A 25000-nucleotide genomic window follows, 5' to 3' on the forward strand; every position below is an offset into this window, starting at 1 on the left:
TTTTTTTTTTTTTTTTTTTTTTTTTATTTATTTATTTTCCACTTTTATTAAATATTTAACTTCTTATTCAAGGGGGCAAATAAAATATATTTATTAGAATTTTAAAACATTTTAGAACAAAAATGTAAAAAATTTAATGTTCATTTATTTGAACTAATATAGCATGTACATAACTTTTCTTATAATCTTGTAGTGTTACGTTGTAATTTTAATTAATTAAGTCCAGCAATATAAAATATATGCAGAAACAAAAATAATCAAGGGAGTAGGAAATCGCATATTACAATAAGTAATTTTTCGTTTACTTCTCATAAAAGAAAGTTTCATGAATTTATTTTACATTAATCTCAGTTCTTATGTTAATTAACAACCTTATACATAAACATTTTATACCTACTATATAAGTCAATTAACAATAATCAATTAAAAACAAACATGTCTGAATTTAATGATTTTTTTAATTTAGTTCAAATAAAATTAAACTATATAAGAAGCAGAAATGTGCACACGTATGTATATTTAATTTATGTGAATTGTATAGTTTTAATGGAATAAATCAACCTGTAACTTGTACTGCATGTTTAAAAATTTTTATACAACGAAAATTTCATTAACGATGGAATATATAATATTGTGTATCTGTAGTAATATGTCATAGTTAAGACAATTAATTGCTTTATTTCTCAATATGAGAAAACTACTGTTTATTTTTATGAAATGTTAAATGTATGATCTCACTCTGGCTTGTCTTTCATACAATGATCTTAACAATTTCTAGAATCATCTTCTCAATATATCACTAATGTTTTACATTTTAATAATTATTAAATACTGGAATATTTCTAACTACATAAAAGTTAATTACGTAAGTAAGTAAATTAAATGAGACAGCTGTCAATTGGATGCTTAGAGAATAATAATATTTAAAAAAATGTTTATTACATATTTATGAACATTACAAATGCTTTTGTAACTAAATGAACTTTATATGCAAACCACACCTTTATTATATATAATTATCTATTTTATATAGAAATCAGATTGAATATTACCAATAAACAACCATCTCACTGTTGAATCCACATATCACAGAGCAGTTTTCTGCCTTCAAATGTTTAGTTAAGACTGGTTGAATTGCTTTGAAATTTTTTGAAGATGTTTGCAGTATTAATCATTAAGAAATATTTTAATTCTTATACGGAAAGTTGAAAAATATGTGGTTTAGTTGGTGTTAAATCGAAGGTGACTTTTTACATTTGTATACTATTAATGTGGAGTATAAAAAACTATGTACATAGGTATATTTTTGGAAATTGCACAGGCCAAACAATTTTTATCCGCACATTAACTGAGTAGAATGAATAAATAATCTATTTCTTTTGTTATATAAACACAGGTGGACGGGATCAAGATTAAATTCTTTATCCTTGAAATATGCATGCAATATTTTCATTAAATATGTTAGTGAATCAAAAATAAAATTTAATACATTTCAGACTGCAATTTCAATGTAGCGTTTATAGCTATAAATAATCATATGTACTCACAGATAAATTTGGCAGTCCTGCTGTAAAAGGTTTATAATATATATCTTTTTATACACAGATAAAAAAATTGTTTACTATAGATAGTTTTCTTAATGCAACAATATTTTCTATAAAAGACTCTTGATCCTCTAAATTTTTTTCAGTTTCTTATAACATGATGTTTTAAGTATATTTTACACAGAGAAAGTTAAAACATTATTTTACTTTTATATTATAATCATTTGCCACTATATTTTATATCACATTAATAGATAAGATAAAATTTACCCGTCCACCACTTGATACATTGTCTGCAATGATAATTTTAATCAGTATATGCAGTTACATTTTAAGTTATGTATGAAGCTAGTGTACCATTTGAGAAATGATCACTCATTCTTATATCATTTGTACAATTGTTAGAGTGGCACAGTAACTTACACTGAACATATACTTTACAGTTTAGATATCTTATTACATTCAAAATCCATCCTCATAATGTACGTCATGTCTTTTTTAAGCGTCCAACAATCCATTCAAGACCTTGATAAAGCCTGAAAGATTACCAGTAATGAATATCTTTGTTTAAAAAATTTATGGCACTGCATAATTTTACATGAGCAAATTTTTTTCTTACCCCTCTCCTGTAAGAGCACAACAGCTTTGTATGTGCCACTGATGTTTCTTAATAGAAGTTAAATCTAATTGTCTAGAAATTTCAGCAGCTGTCATGCTATCTTTTAAATCTTGCTTATTAGCATAAACTAAGACATTGGCTTTACTTAATTCTTCATGATTTAGCATTGAGTATAGCTCTTCTCTTATTACACCAAGTCTTTCTCTATCTGTACTATCTATAACCATAATGATAAATTCGGTGTTAGTATAGTATGTGGACCATGCAGCTCTCAGGCTTTGCTGTCCACCCAAATCCCACATTATGAAATGAATATTTTTCCAAACAACTTCTTCAACATTAGATCCAATTGTTGGTGATGTATGAACAACTTCATTCATTAGGAACTGGTATAATATAGTTGTTTTACCAGCATTATCTAATCCTACCATAACTATTTTATGTTCTGAAAAATAAGAGAATTAAATTATAATTCAATAGAGATTTATTAAGCTATAATTATACAATTGTATAACTTAAATTATATTTATGAGAATCATTTTAAATTCACAGAAGATTTAAATACTTCTTTCATATTATAAAAGGAAAATTTATGGAAAGCATATGTTAACATATGTTTAAAGTAGCACAATGAAAACTTCAATAAGTTTTCAAAATGCATTAATTACAATACTATTTAACAAACACATGAAAGTCAATTTTAATTTTTTCATTATCTTTATCAACATCTATTAAATATGTAACTTTTTTATTTTAAACTTTTTATTTTTTATCACTATAATTATCATTAGATATCCAGTGGTTGAAGGAAATTATTCTATTGAAATACTTTCTGAATATATAAATAGTAAAACTTACAATCATGAAATTTATATAGATTCGATATATTTAATTAAATTTCTTATTATTTTCTTATATATAATAAATTGTATTTGTCAAGAAATATTTTAAAATTTATTAACCATTTGCATATATTGTCAAAGTAAAAATGCATTGTTTTTGTTCATACAATTTTAATACAAAAAAAAAAAGTTTTCCTCTTCACGTATTATTAAATACAAGTATATTGTAGTATTATTACTTATACTACGCCACGCACAAAGCACTGCAATAACTGTGATACAATATTGTCACAACATATATTGAATTTACCTTCATTGCCAAAAAGACTCCACAATTTTGCAAATAATAGTCCCATATTGGTCAAGACACTAAACCACTCAATGCTAATACTTATTTAATCGTGTTCCTGTACAGTCTTTTTCTCGATAAAAAGGATATATTTGGTTTCAGAAATGGGGCATCTCATTGTCAAAGGGTTATGTACAGTTTCTTATTAAGTTCTTTCACAATATGTTTGTGATAAATTAGCGTCATTATTGACACATTATAATGTAAAATGTGTATTTAAGAACAGTTATAAAGTGTTGAAAATACACTAAGGATAACCCAAAAGTGAAAGAAATATACGAAGACCTTCCCTAATCTAATCAAGCAAATCGCGACATGTTGTGTTTCCAATTAAAACATCCATACGTCCGATCCATCCAATCATCTTTTAGCAATAACTGAAAGTGATGTCAGTCTTGTATATATGGACACTGATTGGAGGTAAAGAACTTTCAGTTAAACGCGCGTAAAACAAGAATCTATTTTGAAGTAGTTAGCCTCATCATATAAGTTCCAGATTATCTAGCTGATTTTGATGAATCATTATCTATTTTCGTTTTTCTAAGAAAACAAAAAACTAGATATAAAAAAAATAAAAATATAAAACAAAATTCATATAATAATACAAATTTTAAATAATCCTAAATAATATACATATATTAGCATTATCTTATTTAATATTATATTGAAATAAATTTAGTATTTTATAAATATTAATATTTTTATTTTGATGAAAATAACTTCATTGTCTATCGTATGATATATTTGTATTAAATAGTAACATTATGATATTTTATAAAAAGATAAAAATTTTGATACATCGTCTCAAAAATTATAAATTTTTTAATATAATTTTTTGACAAATTAATTAAGATTAACTAGATATTATTTTTCTATATTGTAATATAAAATTTTATTTATAGTAATATTAATGTAAAATAATAAATATAAAAAAATTTAACAAAATATGTTCTTAAAGGCTAATTTCTCGAGAAGATTAAATAATAAAATAATGTTTGAATTTTTCATCATTTTAGTTATTGTATAATATTACGTCATATATCTAAATAATGTTAAAATTATGAAATTTTGATAACAGTGTTGCGTTCACAAAGTGTCGAGTTCATGTTGACCTTGGTGTGCACTGCGATTGGCTTACGAAACGTCGGCTGATGCCGAAGTTATTCGAAAATGATTGTTCACTCTTGATCTTCGTGGTAGAAGCGGTTGGCCACTTGTTGCTTCTTGATATTACGCTAAAAGGAACAAATAATATATTATTACTAAAAACTCGATCAAAATTATTAAAATGAGTCAACCGTGAGTAACATTTATATTATACTCAATAAATTCTAGATTTAAAGTTATATAGAATATTTAAATATCTTTTTTTGATAATCCAGTTTATGTAACTATCCTTATCCAAGTCCATTTCAGTCAATAAGTAGTAAACTAATTACTTATTAGGCAATTAACTGAATAATTCTCTAAAGTAAATAGTAGAAATTTATTATATTAAGATTAATTTAAAAAATATATGCAATTATTATATCTATATATTAAAATATATATTTTTAAGCTACATCAAATTTAATGAAAAACATATTTTACCTTATAGAGTTGCTGATATTGCCCTTATTGGGTTGGCTGTAATGGGTCAAAATTTAATTTTAAATATGAATGATCATGGTTTTGTTGTATGTGCTTACAACCGTACAACAGATAAAGTTAAATCTTTTTTGGAAAATGAAGCTAAAGGGACAAAAGTCATTGGTGCATACTCATTAAAAGAAATGGTAAATAAATTGAAATCACCAAGAAGAGTAATGCTTTTGGTAAAAGGTAATTTTCTGTTATGGATTATAAGTTTCAGAATAATAATTTGACCTTATGGAAAATTATTATTTATTTTATTCTTATAATATCTAAAAGCATGTATATAATAGCCATTTAGTAAACAATTTTAATACAATATTTAATACACAATTTTTATTTTTTTTTAATGTAATTAAAATAATCACATATAACAATATATTATATTTAAAGCTGGTAGTGCTGTGGATGCATTTATTGAACAATTAGTGCCTTTATTGTCTCCTGGAGATATTATTATTGATGGTGGTAATTCTGAATACCAGGATACCAATAGACGAACTAAGGAATTAGAAGAAAAAGGAATTTTATTTGTTGGTAGTGGTGTTAGTGGAGGTGAAGATGGAGCTAGATATGGACCGTCTTTAATGCCAGGTGGAAATCCTAAGGCTTGGCCACATATTAAACAAATCTTTCAGGTATTTAGTTCAAATATAATTAGTTATTTAAAAATTTAGTATAGTAGATTTAGTACAATAAGTGGTTAGCTGTATTGGTAACAAAATATATTTTTAGTCAATTTGTGCAAAAGTCAATGGAGAACCTTGTTGTGATTGGGTTGGGAACACAGGTGCAGGACATTTTGTAAAAATGGTACACAATGGTATTGAATATGGTGATATGCAACTTATTTGTGAAGCTTATCATATTATGCGAAATGGTTTAAAACTTAATCCAGAACAGATGAGTAATGTTTTTAATGACTGGAACAAAGGAGAACTTGACTCATTTTTAATTGAAATTACTAGAGATATACTTAAGTACAAGGATGAAAAAGGATATTTATTAGAGCGAATTAGAGATACAGCTGGACAAAAAGGAACTGGAAAATGGACAGCTATTGCAGCATTAGATTATGGAGTACCTGTAACTTTAATAGGAGAGTCAGTTTTTGCTAGGTGCCTTTCTGCTTTGCAGAGTGAAAGAATAGAAGCAAGCTCAGTATTGGAAGGTCCTAATGCTACATATCAAGGTGATAAAAAACAATTTCTAGAGCATTTGAGAAAAGCTCTCTATGCCTCTAAAATTATTTCCTATGCACAAGGATTTATGTTATTAAGAGAAGCTGCAAAGCTTTATAACTGGAATTTAAATTATGGTGGTATTGCTCTTATGTGGAGAGGAGGATGTATTATAAGAAGGTATACATATTTCTTTTTGAAATGTAGTACTATTAAATAATAATTTTAATAACCATATTTTATCATAATTTTTTACTTCTAGTGCCTTTTTGGGAAATATAAAAATAGCATTTGAAAAAAATCCCAAACTTTCAAATTTATTACTAGATAGTTTCTTTGCTAAAGCAATGAAAGAATGTCAAGCTAGTGCTAGAATAGTAGTATCTGCAGCTGTAACATTAGGCATACCAACACCAGCACTATCAACTGCTTTAGCTTTTTATGATGGTTATAGAACTGCTCAACTTCCAGCAAATTTACTTCAAGCTCAGAGAGATTACTTTGGAGCACATACTTATGAATTACTTGGTCAAGAAGGAAAATTTGTACACACAAATTGGACTGGACATGGTGGAAATGTATCTGCTTCTACATATGATGTGTAGAAATTGCTAATACAATTTTGTGGTGACAAAATGTATATACAACTGAAGTTAATATTACAATTGAAGTTAATGTTATTAATGATAAATGTATTAATATGTATTATATCTAATAATACATAAAATTTTGTAAAAAGTTATAAAAAAAAATTTCATTTAATTAAAGGATACAGGTTTATTAAAAAAAAAAAATATATATATATATTTTAAAAAATAAATTTATTATTTATTCTTTATTTATCTAAATCATATAGAATAAATTATCTTATTAAATACAAAAATGCATAAAATAATGTATAATGTTTCATATAAAATAAAAGTAATAGGTCAATGACAAAAATTTATATAGCATATTTTCAGGGTATGAAAACTACTGATATATGGCTACCTATATGTCTCTTTCATATAAGAAAGTTTGTATTACGAGAAAATAGTAGAGCATGACTTGTTAAGTCGCTCAACAAGTCTTGTGAAATCAATGCGGAAGTAATTTAATCTAACCTATCTGTTGTTACAATTATTATTGTACTTCAATTCTAAATAACAAGGTACTTCGGAATTGTAAATATTTTCTTTAGTATGGTAATTAAATTTATTAGATAGCTTTAAACTAAAAAGTTTAATCAGAACATAATACTTAGACTTACAACAAAACCTATATCGACTAAAATGGAAATCCAAGTAAAAATAATTTCGCGCCGTGAGTCACCAAAGTTAAATAAAACTTCATAAAACTAATGAACATGTAATTAACACAATTAGATATTTTTATTTTTATTTATGTTAAAGTATATTAAATTTATATGAATATATTATAAAACAATCAATATTTATAATTTAATAATATAAAATTTAATTTATTTTAACAAATATTAAAATTAATTAGAAGTATGGGAGAAGCTTTTATTGTAATTTTATGAAAATTTATATAAGAAAAGCGTGTAATTAACATTATAATATGTTTGGTCAATTAAACTGTGAAAATTATTATTAGGAAATTGATATTATAGAACCCTATTTCAGCCGTCCCTGAACGCGTCGGCTTTACTGACCGTAGACGGGCGACGTAGTCTGCAGCGTTCATTTGCAAAATGGCTGACCACAGGGAAAGGGATTCATACTATTCGCAAACGGATTTACGATCAAAAAATGATGATCCACCGAATTCACGTTTATTTGTTATATGTCATAAAAGTTTGGAAGAAGACGACCTCAGAAAAGCTTTTGAAAAATTTGGAAAGATCGAAGATATTTGGGTAGTTAAAGATCGAATTACAGGGGAAAATAAAGGTAATTTCTTTTGTATATTGAAGAAATCAATAAGGCTTCATTTTATTTTTTAACATTTTTTACACATTCATAAATTTTTGCATATTTTTTATTTATGCATATTATATATTTGCATGTTTTTATGCGTTATTTAAATATTTAAAAAGTAATGCATATTGTTTATGTAGGAGTTACATACATTAAATTTTCGAAAACGTCAGAGGCAGCTTTTGCCCTTGAAGAAATGAATGGAAAAATGTTGGGTTCTGTTGGAAGACCTATTAAAGTAATGATTGCTTCAAAGTAAGAGTTTGAATAATTATTTATGTCTTTGAAATAAATTTGTGTCTAATTAATATATAAGTATTTATTTGTTGATAAATATAAAATTATAGATATTTGTTACAGTCGTGATCAAGGATCTGTTAGAGAGACGAATGAAGAAGAAAGGTGGGTTCGTCTATTTTGTGTATTACCCAAGTCTATGACAGATAGTGAACTACAGCAAGAATTTTCAAAATTTGGACCAATTGAATATGCAACAGTGGTTAAAGATAGAAATACAAATGAATCAAAAGGATTTGGTTATGTGAAATTTAAAAAAGTATCTAGTGCAGCAAGAGCATTTGAAGAATGTGATAGAAAATATAAAGCTGTATTTGCCGAACCAAAAAAACCAAAACCTGAACACATTGATGTAAAATATAATAATGGACTATCTTCTCATTATGATGGTGCTGGTGGAGGTTATAGTTCATCAAACTTTGGAAAGAGCAGTATTAGTTTAGAAATTGCTACAAATTATCCAAATTCTGAAGGTTATACTCATTTGCAAGTAATTGCACATCCAGCATTGAATCAAGATCAATTATGGAAATTGTTTGATATTGTACCTGGGTTAGATTATTGTCATTTAAAAAATGATGTAAGGTATAGAATGCCAAGAGGTCAAGCTGTTGTAGTTTATTCTAACCCTAGTGCAGCAGCATATGCAAGAGAAAAATTTCATGGTTTTGAATATCCTCCTGGTCATAGGATGATAGTAAAACCAGATTTATCAAGTGCACCACCAAAAAGTGCAATAAAACCTGGAAGTTCTGCAGGTGGAATTGCTAGTGCTAGGACAGATTTAGCACATTTAGCTGAAACTATTGCTCAAGCTACGTCTTTAATTCAAGCTGCAGGATTAACAGCACCAAGTGAGATATTATTTTGTCTTTGTTATATGATAAATGTATGATTTTCTTATATAATTACATTTTTACATAATTAGATTTAGAGCATTCAATGTGTGTTAAATTACCACCTGTGCAACCAATGGCTAGTATAGATGCAGAGGTTGCTAAAAGGTGCTTCATTGTATGTGGACCTCCAGTACCTCCCATATATGCTATGAAGGATGCTTTCTGCAGATTTGGAAATCTTATAGATGTCTACATGCTTCCAGGAAAAAATTGTGGTTATGCAAAGTATGCTAGTGTGCAAAGTGCAAATGAGGCAATTGATGTATGTTTTATCATGTTTTATATTACATTAATGAATTTTTCTATATAAAGATTACACTTAAAACCATTAATCCATAAAACGATATTTTGTAGGTTTTACATGGACAAGAAATTTGTGGATCTCGACTAAAGGTATTAGAAGCAGAAGAACGCAACGTCGGTGAAGATCGTAGAAAACGACTACGAACGGACGAAGATGAAAACTAAATTTTTTTTGTATACCTCGTAAGTAAATCGCTGAGTACATGGCAAAAAGAGAGGAGAGAAAGAGCGAGGCATTTAAATATTAACACCCCGACGTTGTAACTGACGATTACTTTACTTGAAAACAGGAGAAAATGTAATTTTTCTATTTGTCTTCACAGACTGACTGGTATACACAAGCTGGACGCACGCAATAAAAGAGACGAATTTTAAGACTCACTTGACCACGTCGGGCCCGCATCCAAGGAAACTACTCCAACTACCTACTTTTAACTACCGCTTACGTTCGCGATTTCAACGTTACTGAAACTTTAACGCTACTTTACTTTATCCTTACATGTCGTTACACGTACACCTGACTTCCTGGTTTTATTATTTTAAGAGGCCTGTGCGAAAAGTGATCTTAAAGATTCAGTTTAAGAATATGTAAGACACAAAATTAGTTAAATTTGGAATTTCTTCCTTTAGCACAAGGAAGTATATGATGCAATGTGTACTCGGGGCGTTTAATGTTGTATGGTAATATACTACAGGTGTTACTCAGAGGTAAGAGTATTTCTCAATGCATATACTTTCGTATTAAAATCATATTAAAATGAAAGTTTATTCAAACTAATTTTTGAAAAGAAAAGTATGAGGTCTTTATAGATTAATGAATAAGATGAGCGAATATGTTTAAGAAAAAAAAAAAAAAGAAGTATGGAATAAAATTATGTCTTAATATTTTATATTCTTGTTTGTAAAACAAGAAGCATGTTATTGTTCATTATAATATTAATTTTAACTATTCGCGCAGGCTTTAAAATATAATCTGTGCTTTAGAATTAGTAAAACAAGTTTTTGTTTATAATTTATATCCAATAGTTCTGTACTATTCTTTTATTAGCTATAGTGTGTATGAAAGAAAACGTAAAGTAATTTATTTCTTGTATGTGTTTCAAGAAATATTTCCGCGATGGATAACATATTTCATAGAATTAAAATTACAAAACAAGATTTATTCTGTAAAATAATACTTTTGTTTCCGAATATTTCGCAGATGTAATTTTACATGTTCTAATTTTGTGCGATATGAATCAAAATTATATTTTTGCAAATATAAATAGAGTGAATGTATGTTTAAAACATATTTTTATGCAAATCAAAATTATATTTCTCAACTAAAGAACTTATATACTATAATGGTATATAATAACTTTAATTTTAATAATACGAGATGCAAGTAACTACTTATATTACATTGTTACTGACATTGAATGACATTTTATTATGTATTTTTGTAAACATAAAATGGATTTATGTATATGCATAATTACAGACATAGGACAATGGAGGGTTATTATGTTTCCCATTGAAGTATTATGAGTAAATCTTGTTTTGGAAACGCTTCAACATCACATATGTTCACGTGTATAGATATATTTGCATAAAATATATCAACATGTTATTTTTTACAATTAGATCAAATTTCTTAAAAAAAAAAAAGAAAAAAAGAAAAGAGAGAGAAAGAAAGAAAAAAATACGTTTTCTTAGGAAATTAATATTATGTCCATGATCACAATTCGTCAAATACCAATAATTGACGCACAACATGAACGTTTTATAATGGACACTTTTGTACATGTGTTAGACTGTTCTACTCAATGACCATACGCAATGATGTTTTAGGAGACTGTAACTGACTTGTTTGGTGATATTAAAATACACATTAAGTATTCAAAACCTTACACTGACTTCCACTTATTTTTTTTTAACACTGAACAGAATATCCTATTTCACACTATCTTTATAATTTATTAACCTGACGTGTTCTTTTTTTTAACTTTCAGGATATCTCAAGGATTCAAAGATGTGTACCTGATGACTGTGATATAGCAGAGTAAGATATTACTATCATTGTGTATATCAAACATAAAATATAAAGAATAAATTATAATTTTATATAGTTTCTCCTTTTTATTATTGATCGGATATTGTTATGCCAATCAGACTATTGTATTTGCATTTCACTTTTATACTGCACTTTTAAAGTATACGATGTTTATAATTTATTTTTTGCATATTTCTTTGATATGTTCATAAAATGTGCAATAAAATAACTTTTATAGGAAACCAGTATATTATGTTATTTTTAATCAGTTCCTAAATATAATCCATTGCATTAAATTTGAACTGAAAGCGGGCATCGAAAGAAATTGCCAGCAGGTGTCGCAATCGTACGTAAGGAAGGATTTTCGCGCCAGTAAACTGCGCTGGAATCAAGTGTAAAGTTGTGGGGAGGAGATTATTTTAATCACGTTCGTCGTCGAGTAGTTTAAGTGGGGCACGTTTTACATCGATATAGGTTAACAGCGAAATAGAGGGGGTAGCAACTCACGTGTTACCGAACGTGCAGCGTGATGCGGAACAGTCGCTCCGCGCGATAGATATGTGATGTACGGTGTAGTTCAGTTCTCATAGATGTTGCCGTCTAGAACACACCGTAGTGTTTATTATTATTGTGAAACTAGTAGAAAATCGGTGCAAACATTTATTTTTTAATTAATTTACTGATTTTCCATACTCGATTACATGGTGCGTCATTTTCAATTTAATTATTAATGGTGAACGCAGTACATTAAAATAAAAGAATTGTTTCTTTTTGTTCGTGTACATATAGACAGTTTGCCTTCGCGTTTTTCCTTATCTGTTTTTACTACTTTTACGCTACGAAATATAGAAATGACAGGTGAACATCGAGTTCATTTGATTTAGTAGCAGTGTTGTGACACTGCGGATATCGTCTGAAAGAAACATTATTCCGTGAAGAAAACGATGGAAGAGGTATCCACTGAGAATGCTAAGGTTTCGGATTCCGGATATTCTAATACCTGCAGTAATAGTCAGTCGCAACGGAGGTATGTATCGAATTCTTTTATTGTTTATTCGTGACCTCTGGAATATACTGAACGTGTTCCATTCAGCGAACTTTGAATATAGCGCCATCGATTTCAAATTACGAACTATGTGCAACATTGATCTGAATCGATATATTCGTATGGTCTGTTACGTTATTAACATGTCTATAAGAGAGTACGAATTAATAGATTCTTTTCAGAAACAACCAATCTTTTTGCACTTTGTCGTCATAAAGCTAAATTTTGATGTATTGATGTAAATAGAAAACTTTACAGTATTTTATTTCAAACTTTCCTCGAGTGATGTCGATAAATTGTAACATAACATATTAATATATATTAACGCGTAAATTCGTTGCGCCATCTGACATATTTTTATTCGAAGTAACGCATATAATGACACTCGACGATTAAAAGGAATAATTATAAAAGAAAATAGTTTTATAGGTTATTAATTTCTTAGAAATTGGGGAAAACATTTTCATTTCCATTTTATCGTATTTCTAAAGTATGCACTACCGGTATCGTTTTGTTAACGTTTACGTAATAAATCGTACGCGTAACGTTACTGTTTATAGAAAAAGATAACAACCGGGAGAAAAATACTTCAGTTGATGTAAATATCCTTAGCGTTAATAGAGTAATAAAACATGTAATAAAACAAAAATCTGTACAAGTTGCCCGTTAAGGAGCGTTCATTATTGCATTTAATACAATTACGCACGTCATGCGCGATTCATATGCAGACGTTTAATAAGTGTTTATGGCATAATTTGAATGTAATGAGTGTCTTTTTTACTCCAGACAGGCTCGAGAAGTTATACATATACTAATTAAGTTGCTATTTTAATCCAGGTGCATTAAATACAGAAAAATCTCATAGTTTTAAAACGTAACCTTTCCTTTTTTTATCTTTTTTTTTTCTGTTTTCGTATTTTTTATTTTCTATTTTATCACTCTGACCGATCAAATTGATTCTTATGTAATTTGCAACGACTTTCCCGCGTATTACTCCATAGATGGACGTTCGAGGATAAACGAAATAAACACCCGATTAAGCGTTTGCGAAATCCATCGAATGGACAATAAATCGTTTCGTACGATGGAAAACGTACCTTTCGATATGTCAGAAGTCCTGCAATTTTTCACCGCGATTCGAAACCTTACGAAAGATACCAGAAAGTTTCACAATAATTTGCATCCACGAACTCGTGGAAACTTCTGCAATTTGATTTTCTTACGACCCATGTGACCGGAGTTTAATAACCACCCGCGAATTTTAAATTGCGTAACGGGTGTTACCAGTAATAAAAAAAAAAAAAAAGAAAGAAATTAGTCGAACTATTTATCAATTGGTTACTCCAGTTCGTCGATCAATTATATAATGTCGATATCTCGAGGGATCATCATTGTATCTCGGTCATCTGGACAGATGGTGCAGCGAATGAAAAATTGATACATGTGGACAAATCTCACTTGTAACAAGGAACAAAATTGATCGATCGCATTATTGGTCCCACAGAGTTTGAACCCTAACCTCTAAATCGCCCGATGAGTGTCCCATTAGACTCAATCGAACTATCCAGGTCGTTGATAGATTTTGTCACCTAATTATTCGAAAAAGGATCGCCATTTACGAACAGAACTCGATCATTCTCTGATTCCACTCGGAAAGCTCGTAGAAGCTTATGGCTCGTCTCTGATACGAGGAACAATTGTGATAATTTACGGGTTAAACGAATCGAAAGTCTGCAAGATGCTAGGATATCCAACGTTCTTATGGCGTGCATTAGCGCAGGATACTTGGCATTGACACGCTTTGTCGATGATGTAGGTGAGAGGTAGATGAAAAGTACGACAGACAAGAAGGATAGAAACTCGAACACTACGGTTAAGGCTAACTAGTTTCTCGGCGAGGCATGTTGGTTGCATTTCCACGTTCGCATTTAATGCACCTAGGCGCGAGTTGCGAAACCCGATGAAAACAGGTCGATCGAATGCAAATCATACGTAAGATCGCTGATCACCGCGTTAACGAAAGTGTTTCATGGAACTACTTCCCGTGACGTTACTAGTCGCGAAAATCTTGCGAAACAAGGTGCAATATTCTAGAGATTCGAGTTTAAAGAGACTTTCGAAAGTTAATCTTAATTATGGCTTAAAATGAACCGTTGAGGCAGTCAGAATAACTGGTTACGGAATTTTTGCCATTGCAATTATTCGAAAAGATATAGTTGATTTTGGAAAAATCAATGTTTTTTTTTGTTCAGATAACAGCGTAATTATATATATATATATATATCTATTTATTTCTATCACGTTACATCGCTTAGCGTTATTTACGTTTACGATCATTTGGTAAACATTGCATTATCGTAATTATAGCGATGAGTGGATGTTAAATTGGAATAGTTGGAGTTATAGAGATATTCGCTAGTTTTGAAGCTAATTGAGCATTAAAGTGATATATTTGAAGATTCGCAAATCCTGTTCAGATATAATTCAGCGTGCACGTTGCATTTCGAGCTTGGTCGATGTAATTAACACCGTCGCTGCAACAGTTAATGGCAATTCGCTGTACAGAGGACGATATCGTGGGCGACTCGGCTATTGATACGTGCTACAGATTGATACGTGCAGATAATTGTACATACACGGATTCTGAATTCTCACGTGTTGCTTTTCATGTTCAAGATTGTATAAGCTGCGAAAATTGTGATGAGGAGTGAAACGTGATGTTCCTCCGGGAGAAACTCGGATGTTGTATTATACGTTAATCGAACGTATTTAGCACTTTATTATTTTAATTGCATAATAGAACAAACTTCTGTACAAACACGAAGAGATTAGATCGCAGGCTACTGAAGTGTGCATTCTGAAAAACCAGAGTTCGAGCGTTCCATTTCTAACGAACGAGATACGAACTAGCTAAATGAAACGAAATTACTCAGAAAATTATATCGTGAAAAATAATAATCGTAACCTTTGCGACGAAATAATTCCTCTCGAGCGACTTTGCGTCAGCCATTTAAACTGGAAAGTCGTTTTCAGTTTATGATTAAATAAAATAATTTCGGATATTCCAAGAGAGGTCCACTTAATTCCAATCTCCGTGTCATCGAAATTAATTACAATTTCCATATCGTGGCATTTTATATTTCGTTTACACGATGTTTCCTTGGCACCATTCGTGGCAGAACCCAGAACAAAATCGATAGCCGGATCACGGTCCCGTTCGTCAGTTCTAGTCACGGGGCCACGAGCGTGAAACAGACCTCCTTATGCAATAATTTTTCCTACCGAACAAATATAGGAGCCCCGTGCTCGTTCCCTGGGAAATAATGAGGACAGTGAAAGGCCAGAAAGACTCCGTCGTAAGGGCCGATTGTGGTGGTCACGTTTGCCGAACATGTGCTCGGTCCTTCTTTTCTTTCCCATTCCACAACTGGTTTCAGAGATTTTGTGTCAGCAAATCGCGTGAATTTCTCGACGACGGTTTAATCGGCCAATGGGCCGAGGCCGTTCCTACCGTTTCAGAAATGCACCTTTGCAATCGCCTTCTAACGCGGTTACGTACCCGTTTGCCAGTGAAGCGGACAGAACCGGAGGATTCTGCGCGAGCTAAGACACGCTAGCTAGGTCGAGAATGCACACGATTTTCCGTTCAGCCGGCAGATTGTGAAACCCTCCTATGGCCGGAGATTAACTCGGTCGGTTAAACCAGGTTTATGGGGATTGCACAGCATCCTCGAGATGCGTGTTACACTGGACCCGGTCAGGTTTCCATTTTGCGTGGGCTAAAACGATCGATGAAACGTGGAACAGAATCCGAGCACGCACCGAGGAGAATGAATATCTGTTCACGAAATCAGGATTTACTTTTCTCTGGCAATTGCGAGGCTTGTTGATCGTATGGAAATGTTGCACAGACGTTGCGAAAGGAGAGAGAGAAAGTATACTTGTGTCCGTGGTTATGAAAATAGCTCAAGTATGTTTTTCTCGAGATATCGAAAGTATTAGAGATTACAAGCTTTGCTTTGGATAAATAAGAACACCCATCGCAATGTAATTATAAACTCGTTTTAATTGCTCAATTTTCCGCTATTCTTTCTCTATCGAAATTTTATAACGTATATTTTATTATATCGTTTTACAGTGTTGTAACGTATATAGACGTACCATGTAAAATATTAGATAAATTTATTATCGTTGAATTTTTACTTAAACTATTTTTCTAGTCACACTCGTCGATAAAACTGTTTCTGGGGAAATTCTTGCGTGCACGTTCCCTGCTTCCGGTGTAAGTAATTGCACGTGGATACGATAAGCATTTGATAAGAAACATGTCTCGTAATTGCGCAGCATCGATTCACGAGCCTTTGAATTCGCTAGCGTTTTTGAACAAAATTTTCCATAAAAATATTTTCTTTAAAGGGACCATAGATATTTTTAAACGTTGATGATATGGTAATGCATTCGATATACATCTACTTAAAAATAGTATGGGAACACGTTCAGTAGTAACAATAGTCAAGGTCTGACCGGGTGGGTAACCACCCAGTAGTTTGGTCAATTGATGATCAGACGTCAACGTGACACTTACATAATCTACATTACGATAAACGTATACGAAAATATGATTTTTTACTTTAATTTGCGATTAAACAACGCGAGGAAATCATGATGACGTTTAACGATGATATTTATTAATTCGTGTTTCAGTAGTGGCAGCTCGATTTCGAGAAACAGCAACCGCTCCGAGAGTAGCGGTTATTGCGGTAGGCGTCTTTCTACATTAGCCTCCAGGTAACACATCGTTTAAATTATCTTTGCTTACTGTGGATCACTCAAAAGAATACAGTCAATACGATCGAAGCAATCGCGATGAAGGTCGATTCTTATAAGCAACATTTTTTCCTGAAAACACGATACTGTGTTCAGACAAAAAGACACAGTCGAAGGTACATATTGACCATCGACGACAAGAAAACATATTTATGATCGTAATGATCTCTCAGATACGCTTGAAATACCCATAAATCGGATGTAGGAACAGTTGACAAATTAACACGACTTCGCCTAGTAGATAATAAGAGTAAGGAATCCAGTGGAAAGTGTTCTGTGAACTTTTCGTAAGAAACTATCAGAAAAGGGTGTCCATCCATCCTTGTTTCGTCGTTTTTGGTAAAAATATGCACAGGATACATCTGTTTGTTGCGGTCTCGCGATATTAAACTGTTCGCGTTTAATATAAATACCCTCGATACCATTGTACGTCTAAAGAAAAATATACAAACGCAGAAAAGATGTACACGAGAAAAGGCTCGTGTATATTTAGATTTCAAAATGTTTGGTAGAATAGTCAAGTCGTTTATCGTAGATGGTACTTGACGTTGTAAAAAATGAGAAGTACGGATTATTCAACTATCGGAAAATGTCTATTTATAGCTTGGTAAGAAGAATAGCTGTTTAAGTTAAAATTAGTGATTGCGGTGCGAATACAATTGTTATGACCAATGACGCTGAATGGATGTTGCATGCTAACGTGAGTTTGCCAAGCAGAGCGTGCTCGCTTATACGCGAACACGTTGGAATGAACGTCACTAGGATTTCATTTTGCAAATCAACAATAGCGGCATTATAGAAGGTGTTGCAACTTTTTCCATTATCTATTTCCGTATAATTACAATCGATTGTTCGGAACGTTGTATAACGTGTTTCTCGTAGATTACAGAATTCAAAGCGTTTCCGGGTCATTGCGAAGAGTCATCTAGCGAATTTTTATTCTAATTTTAATCCTGGCCCCCCTTTTTCTTTCTTCACAATTAAATACCCATTCGGAATGATGAATGTAATGAAACGCACATGTAAATACCTGTGTGTGGGTTTTTATTCCTGGTATGTTCGTGCGACCAACACGGTCGTTCCATAATTATCGCGATTGTGAAGGTGACACAGCGCGCACACGCGCCCACCAGTGTGGATTTTTAGCATTGTATTCATGTACGTACAGAAGAACGATTACATTCAGTTACGAGAAAGTGCACACAGACGTTGTTACTTGCTGCTGTAAACATTGGTGCATGTGCCGTGCCACGTGCCTGCAATGTCGCCATCGGCGTCGTCTACGTGGCATGAGATATCTCCTATATATTGTTGCATAATCCGCATAGGCCGTGCTGTTGTAACAATAAATCAACATCGAGTCTATAAATTACAATTAAAACTAGCCTATTTCCGATTCTACGAGGGATATATTTAGAAACCGGTGGAAGGAAAGAGAAAAAAGGAAATCGGTACTTTAAATTTGTACGTGGAATTATAACGTTCTCGAAAGTTTCCGTCCCGATTGAAATCTCGTTAGTTGGCTATCAATTTCCACGGATTTGCTTCTCTCGCATTTTTTTCATATTTTTTTCTGCTTTCTTATTTTCGTCATTCGACGAGAAAGCTTGGTCAGGGAAAAGGGGATTGCGAAATTGCCAGAAATTGATTACGTCGCGGGATTCGAGGTGACAAATACGACGACTATTCGCAACGATTGGAAATATTTACCGAGTAGAGTGATATGCCTCGTGTCATTGCATGCTTATTGGTCGCCGGAGTTGCATGAATCCTACGGGCCAATTGCGCGAGAATGTGTCAATGATCGCCGCGCGCGTTTCGCAGGGAATCGCAAGACAGAGAGAAAGAGAGACTCCGTGTGCAAATCCTCCTATAATTCGCTACGTGACTTACAAGGGTCAAGGTTACTTGCAATTACGTTTCCACGAACGCTTTCTCCTGGACTACAATGATGTATATTTGGATACTTAGAATTACCCTCGCCGATGGCCATATTTAACCGCGGTATAATAGGCGTTATCCGATATTAATTATATTGCTAAAGCTATTATCGCGATTGCTTTTTTATGTTGGAGATAATAGCAATAGGGGGATGCCAACAAACAATGGTTTTTGTTGTATCGAATATGTACGTGACGGGAAATCTGTAATCAACTGGTTTATTACATAATGTACTGAGAATTACATGCGATGCACAATTGGTATATTTTATTCGATATTAATAATACTTGCTTGCTGCTTATGTAACGGTTAACGAGTTAGGTCGAATGATAAGAACAGAGCAAAGAAATGGGGTAGAGATTTGTTTGGGAAGTTTCAGTTTAACGCGAAAAAATATCTTTAGATGAATGACAACTGGTGTCCTTATCTCGATTTTTTTATCCCAAGGGTATTAGTTGACGATGACACTAATTATAGCTGGATAAAACGTTCAGGACTTAGTGGAAATTCGAAGTACTCGTTTTCATACGTTCGTGGTTGGAGAATCACAAATTCGCGTTTCCCCGATCATTAGGGGGTCATTCGATTACGACAGCATTTGCAAGCTTCAATCTGGAACTCGGAAGTATGGACGCCAAGTGGCGAACCTTATCTTGGAGAAAGCTAGTAAGGTCTTTCTTAGAGAAATGCACTTTCCCTTTGTTACACAACGTATGCAGTCACGATTTGATGACCTAAAGCATTTGTTACGTGTAGGACTTTTATCGTCGGTTGTTTTCCTGGAGAAAGTTCCTCGACAATCTAGTCTATTTTAGTATCACTCCACTCCTACAAGCTGTTACAATAATATAAATCTAGTTATGCTTATTAGGGTCGTCTAGATTTACGGCATTCTTTCTGACGATGCTATTGTTAAATCAGCAAGTGAACCTGCAGCTCATGTTCGCATGCAAGTCCAGTAGATTTCTTGTTTGTTGACTCAGCGAAAAGTACACTTATTCTTAGAACATGTGTAGTTGGTTATCTTACTCGCTGAACGTGTACGAGCAGTACTGACGTTTCCGGCATCGCATTATCGTCGGGAAATGCGTGTTAATTGTTACGTTTAAGGTTATTTAAGGATACTTCGGTAAGTAGGTTTGCAACGTAGATAGTTTAACAAATTTGTCACGTAAGACCAATGAATTACGCTGAACCGTTTATTAAAGAAAGCTCTGCTGGAAGTATGAAACTTACTCTGGCTACAAGTCTATCGAGTTTGCAGATAATTACATTTCTACTACAAACGAGTATCGTCTCTTTTCTTTTCTTTTGCTTTGATTTTTAATGCGAGATGTCATAGGCCGAACGACTCAGTTCGTTTCATCGATCGCGATTGCTTTATTTGTAAATTGAAAGATCCTAATTTCCCTATTACCACCCCCTCAAACATGGCTAGACAACGTCGCAGAAATTATCATATGCCACAATGACACGAAGCTTAGATTCCTTTCAATCATCCTTGAAAATTACGTCCTGCCTGTACTAATTTTTGGATCTGTCCGCTAGATATGATTAGAGGTTTTTCCACTTGTACATGTAATGTCTATATGAACATAGCAATGAAGCACTACCGCAGCCAATCAGCAAAAGAAAGGATAAAGAACACAAGAAGAAGAAGTCGAAGACGATTTTGGCTGTTAATGCTGAGGCAGATATTACCCTGAAAAGTGCCGGCACACCGCCGGAGGCCGTGTCTTATAATGTCGTCGTCCCAACGAAACCTATACTTGAAAAGAAACCAGGTTGGTTGCGATCTAAAATTGCCGGGAAGAAGTGCACGTTAACTGGATGATTCTTGAAAATTCTTGATCTTTAAGAAATAGCTCGGTCGCAGCAGGCACGTAGTCATCGGGTTATATAATCGGTATCATAAGAGAAGGGACGAATATCAAATTCTTACTACGCCAGACTAGCCGTTTATTCGCACTACTAATTCTGCTGACTCTACCGGATTCAATTCTTTTTTTCGAGTTTCGAGATTAAACGAGATACGACGATTAAAATGGAACCGAATTTCACGCAGAATTGTAAGAGCCTTTCGCCAGACTCTCGCGAAAATAATGCTCGAAAATGAATATTTCTCGTGTAATAAATTATACAAGAAATGCGTATTAATTTATTTCGTCAAAGTAGAAGGAAAGATCGACAGTTTTACGTAATGTAACTTGGTTTCGTGCACTTTTCCCTTCAGTTGGGTTTCGCTTACTTCACAGCCGAAGGCTTAAAACGACCATTCTTTCTCCTCCACGTTTACCCCCATGGTTCCCTTAGTCCGTCAGACGTCGAATCCGAATAGATCGGTTGTTATCTCTTTTGTTCGAAATTAAAACGATCGTTTCTATTTCTTTTTTAATCTCACGACTTCCTGCTCGTTTCAGATCGAACAAACAGAGATTCGCAGATCTAGAGAGTTCGTGTGGTTTGAATTCGATGATACTTATTGGTAGCTAGGTTGCCCTGAACTTGTCTGAAAGAAAATTCCACGTAGCTCGGAATGGAGTAAAATATTTGAACAGTAGAGTGACGTGTGGTGTTGTTACCCTGGCAATTAATCTCAGCTTTGTCCATCTCGAACGAAACCTCGAAAGAAGTACTTCCGTTTCTAACCCAATTACGTGCTAAAACATTAAACCTTTCTCGTCTTAGCAGACTTTCTGCGCAGATATTATTGCTTGCATAACGAAAGTTGAAAATACTATTCCGTGGTTATGTTTTGATATCACAGTCGATCTAAGTAACCGCTGAATATCGTAGAGCAATGAAAGCTGTGAAGTGGCATTAATTGTTTATACACCGTAAGAAAACCCATATATCTGCTGCGGAAGACAGTTGTAGAATAATGATCCCGAAATATTTTAGGTATTGAAACTGATCTCTCCTTATACTGATTTTATATAATCACTCCGTACTATCCGTGGACAAAAGGCAGGCTCCGAGCTTTCCGCTTGGCTCAGCTACAGCAGCCCTCAGACTAAACCGTGCTTTATATAACATCGAGAAGCGACTATGATTTACGTAATTATTTACATAATTTTTAATAATCCATTTCGAACAACCAATTCGCACATAGGCTTTTTTCATCGGTCGTTACGAGCTTGGACCCGATTTGCTCGTTACGAGCCTGCGACGTGTCCTACAATAGGGCATGTTTAAGCGCGAGAATAGATCCGTTACGTAATCACCATGCTCGTTTGCTAGTTCGTTGCACGAGGGGTAACTGCATTGTATTGTACAATCTTTGATCGATGAATCTGTCGTTTTAAAATCGAACAACGTGCGACACGTTAACGTTCGGACACGAAGCGACCGGATCGCGACAAAATCGCGAATGAACGTAATAACACGACGGGCGATTAATAAAATCAAATCCAATAATAGTTGTTCGGTAAACGAGGTGAGAAACGAGAGTCGAGAAGTAAAAATTGCCTTGGTACCAGCTTGGCCTGTTATTCAACGATCTCTCTATAAAGTTCCAAGTCGAATTCTTTTCTATATCTCTTTTATTTATTTATTTATTTATTTATTTATTTTTTCTACCTCTAGCTTGGTTCATTAGTCTTTGTAAACTGCACTCCTGTTGGACTAAGGAAACATTATAATCCCCTCATCCTTCGTTCGTTCATCACCCATGCAGCAGGTCACGTTTTACACGTTTTTTGGACGCACCCCTATTCCTTCCATGATATCCAGTTTAATTTCGTCCTGTCTCTTCCATTATTCCAGACGTTTACGTTACCGCGTTTTCAGGGCAGACCCATTGAAATTCGTAGGATCTATCCGGTTTATTGTACATTAACCATTATTCGGTACCACCTTTCTTCCTGTACTCCGCAGACCCAGGTGTTCAAAGGAACACTTGGAATGGTCTAAAATTAACGTAAAAGGTGCCCATATCCCTTCTCAGTATTCGAGCAATGCGAAACGTCCATGAAATGTTCTCGGAAACGTGATTAATGCTGCATGGGTATGGAGAATCCATGTCCCATCAACAAATATGGGCAGGTATGTCCAGGAAGAACAGAATATAACGACGGGAATTTTTGTTGGATGTATACAAGAAGAAATAGCCACTGTAGAATTGGTGGATGCAACGGATCCCGGCGAGCACAACGGCGATACCGTCACAGATGTGGAAGCAGGACTTGCTTCCCGTACGAATCCTCTGGATGATTCCACCTCTCAAGCCAATGTTAGTATTCATTACCAAGCAACGGGGAAACAAATTTCTCTTAACTAGTTAACTGTGGTAGAAGGACACGTAGAAACAAACAGTAATTATGTCAGTCGAGACTCGCTCGATCGTGGTCGATCGAGGGGCTCCTTTTTAGGGAGGTCCAGGATCGGGCATGCTCAGAGAAGCATCCTGCCACTTAATATTTCGTATACATCTATACACGTTGTTATATTAATCTTAACATTAATCTTAACCCGACTGTTTACCATATGGGTACATTAGATAATACTTTTCTTTAATTATTCCAATTCGGTATGGCTTTCTGTATACGATGATGTAACACGGTAATGTCATTGTTGCAAGGATTCAGTGGTGTTATGCATGGAGAAAGGAGATTTATCGAGATTGACAGCAGCCGCTAGCAAAACGACATTCTAGTGGTCGGTGAGGTTACTATGTTTCTTTCGAAATGTTCAATTTCCTTCTCTCTCCTTTTAATTCTTACGGTAACTATCAACCTTCTTGGACACCGGTAATGGGATATAGCTAAAGTGGGCGAAGGTTTACTAATCAACTCGTAGACGTATTTAGTTAATTATACTCGCTGTAGAGAGTATCTTTCTTTTTCTTTTCTGACATATAACACGTTTAAAATTCATCTGTTTTATATTATTTCCAATTACTCGAATAGAATAAAAATTACATTTCTACATAAAATACGACTCTTTTCTCCATGCATAGTGTTTACAATTGACCGATCAAAAGTTCTATCGAGGTGTTGCATATGTAAAATGTCTTATGGCAAATGTATCCTAAAATTTGCATGTTGTTGTTGGCAAAAATCGCAAAGTATGCGAACGACCTGTGACAGAGAGAAAAGTAGCGACGAGTTCTCTCTACGAGCTACCTAGTGAATAAACAGTTGTCGAGATTTTATGTGGAGATGATCTTGATGACATAGATTCAGTGTCATCTACGTGCTAACGAACGGTTTCATGGGCAAATCTTCTAGCACTCGTCTGCTCTAAATCGATGCCAACACTTTTATATTGTATATCCTGTAGGAGGGATTTTGCGCGGTGATTTCGATGCATGACGGCCTCGTGCTGTATACGACTCCCTCGATATGCACAGCTCTAGGATATCCCAAGGACGCGTGGATTGGCCGTTCTTTCATCGACTACGTACACCCCAAGGATAAGGCCACACTGGCTGATCAGATCACGAGCAGTATAGTGTCGCCGCAAGAAGAGAGACTGAAAGGTATTACTCAGAAATTTTTTATACTCCTCGCACACGTATGACCTTCCTGACAAGAGTCAATTTCTTGCATGTTCTCTATCTTGCGGGGGTA

The 25000-nt window shown here is 33.3% G+C and overlaps 4 protein-coding genes and 1 long non-coding RNA gene across 20 annotated transcripts in view; 3 read left to right on the forward strand and 2 right to left on the reverse strand.

Moving 5' to 3' along the window:
- Window positions 1-1767: 1767 nt before the first annotated feature.
- Window positions 1768-3669, reverse strand: Arl5 (ADP-ribosylation factor-like 5). 2 transcript variants are annotated; one of them, XR_001890649.1, is made up of 4 exons: window positions 3316-3669; window positions 2164-2608; window positions 1968-2080; window positions 1768-1837 (listed from the first exon to the last, which is right to left on the reverse strand). XR_001890649.1 is itself a non-coding variant. In XM_017908608.1 (3 exons), exons 1-3 carry the CDS (start codon window positions 3359-3361, stop codon window positions 2032-2034), a joined length of 540 nt encoding a protein of 179 aa, XP_017764097.1. In that variant the 5' UTR covers window positions 3362-3669; the 3' UTR covers window positions 1776-2031. The 2 variants fall into 2 exon arrangements, 1 of the variants encoding a protein (XP_017764097.1); XM_017908608.1 differs by having other exon boundaries at window positions 1776-2080.
- An 843-nt stretch (window positions 3670-4512) lies between these two features.
- LOC108553663 (uncharacterized) lies at window positions 4513-7474 on the reverse strand. Its single transcript, XR_001890654.1, has 3 exons — window positions 7417-7474; window positions 4945-4980; window positions 4513-4589 (listed from the first exon to the last, which is right to left on the reverse strand). It is a non-coding gene; the product is annotated as an uncharacterized LOC108553663 (long non-coding RNA).
- On the forward strand, window positions 4573-6854 carry Pgd (phosphogluconate dehydrogenase). Its single transcript, XM_017908649.1, has 5 exons — window positions 4573-4653; window positions 4952-5175; window positions 5380-5624; window positions 5722-6347; window positions 6430-6854. The coding sequence occupies exons 1-5, from the start codon at window positions 4643-4645 to the stop codon at window positions 6770-6772; spliced, it is 1449 nt and encodes a 482-aa protein (XP_017764138.1). The 5' UTR covers window positions 4573-4642; the 3' UTR covers window positions 6773-6854.
- Window positions 7475-7841: 367 nt separating the features above from the next.
- LOC108553548 (RNA-binding protein 45) lies at window positions 7842-10245 on the forward strand. Its single transcript, XM_017908501.1, has 6 exons — window positions 7842-8059; window positions 8227-8341; window positions 8447-9237; window positions 9312-9544; window positions 9637-9768; window positions 9909-10245. The coding sequence occupies exons 1-5, from the start codon at window positions 7861-7863 to the stop codon at window positions 9748-9750; spliced, it is 1452 nt and encodes a 483-aa protein (XP_017763990.1). The 5' UTR covers window positions 7842-7860; the 3' UTR covers window positions 9751-9768; window positions 9909-10245.
- A 2198-nt stretch (window positions 10246-12443) lies between these two features.
- per (period circadian regulator) overlaps window positions 12444-25000 on the forward strand; it is a 21912-nt gene continuing 9355 nt past the window's right edge. For 10 of the 15 annotated variants that reach the window (XM_017908345.1, XM_017908329.1, XM_017908351.1 and 7 more), the window contains exons 1-5: window positions 12444-12644; window positions 17367-17450; window positions 21030-21214; window positions 23531-23661; window positions 24711-24909. In XM_017908345.1, coding sequence (XP_017763834.1) covers window positions 12562-12644; window positions 17367-17450; window positions 21030-21214; window positions 23531-23661; window positions 24711-24909 — 682 coding nt within the window. In that variant the 5' untranslated portion in view covers window positions 12444-12561. Of the gene's footprint in view, window positions 12645-17366; window positions 17451-21029; window positions 21215-22894; window positions 23662-24710; window positions 24910-25000 lie in introns of those variants that run through there. The other 5 variants (XM_017908336.1, XM_017908375.1, XM_017908360.1 and 2 more) reach the window with 3 other exon arrangements.

The sequence above is a fragment of the Eufriesea mexicana genome, unplaced genomic scaffold, assembly GCF_001483705.2.
Source record: "Eufriesea mexicana isolate 0111107269 unplaced genomic scaffold, ASM148370v2 scaffold22, whole genome shotgun sequence".
NCBI classification, from domain to species: domain Eukaryota; kingdom Metazoa; phylum Arthropoda; class Insecta; order Hymenoptera; family Apidae; genus Eufriesea; species Eufriesea mexicana.

Coding starts and splice junctions, on each gene's coding strand:
- LOC108553548 (XM_017908501.1), top strand. CDS start 7,861: ATGGCTGACCACAGGGAAAGGGATTCATACTATTCGCAAACGGATTTA. Junction 8,060..8,226: donor AATTACAGGGGAAAATAAAG/GTAATTTCTTTT, acceptor TTGTTTATGTAG/GAGTTACATACATTAAATTT. Junction 9,545..9,636: donor GTGCAAATGAGGCAATTGAT/GTATGTTTTATC, acceptor GATATTTTGTAG/GTTTTACATGGACAAGAAAT.
- Pgd (XM_017908649.1), top strand. Junction 5,176..5,379: donor AGTAATGCTTTTGGTAAAAG/GTAATTTTCTGT, acceptor TTATATTTAAAG/CTGGTAGTGCTGTGGATGCA. Junction 5,625..5,721: donor ATATTAAACAAATCTTTCAG/GTATTTAGTTCA, acceptor ATATATTTTTAG/TCAATTTGTGCAAAAGTCAA.
- Arl5 (XM_017908608.1), bottom strand. CDS start 3,361: ATGGGACTATTATTTGCAAAATTGTGGAGTCTTTTTGGCAATGAAG. Junction 2,609..3,315: donor GAGTCTTTTTGGCAATGAAG/GTAAATTCAATA, acceptor CTTATTTTTCAG/AACATAAAATAGTTATGGTA. Junction 2,081..2,163: donor TGTGCTCTTACAGGAGAGGG/GTAAGAAAAAAA, acceptor GTAATCTTTCAG/GCTTTATCAAGGTCTTGAAT.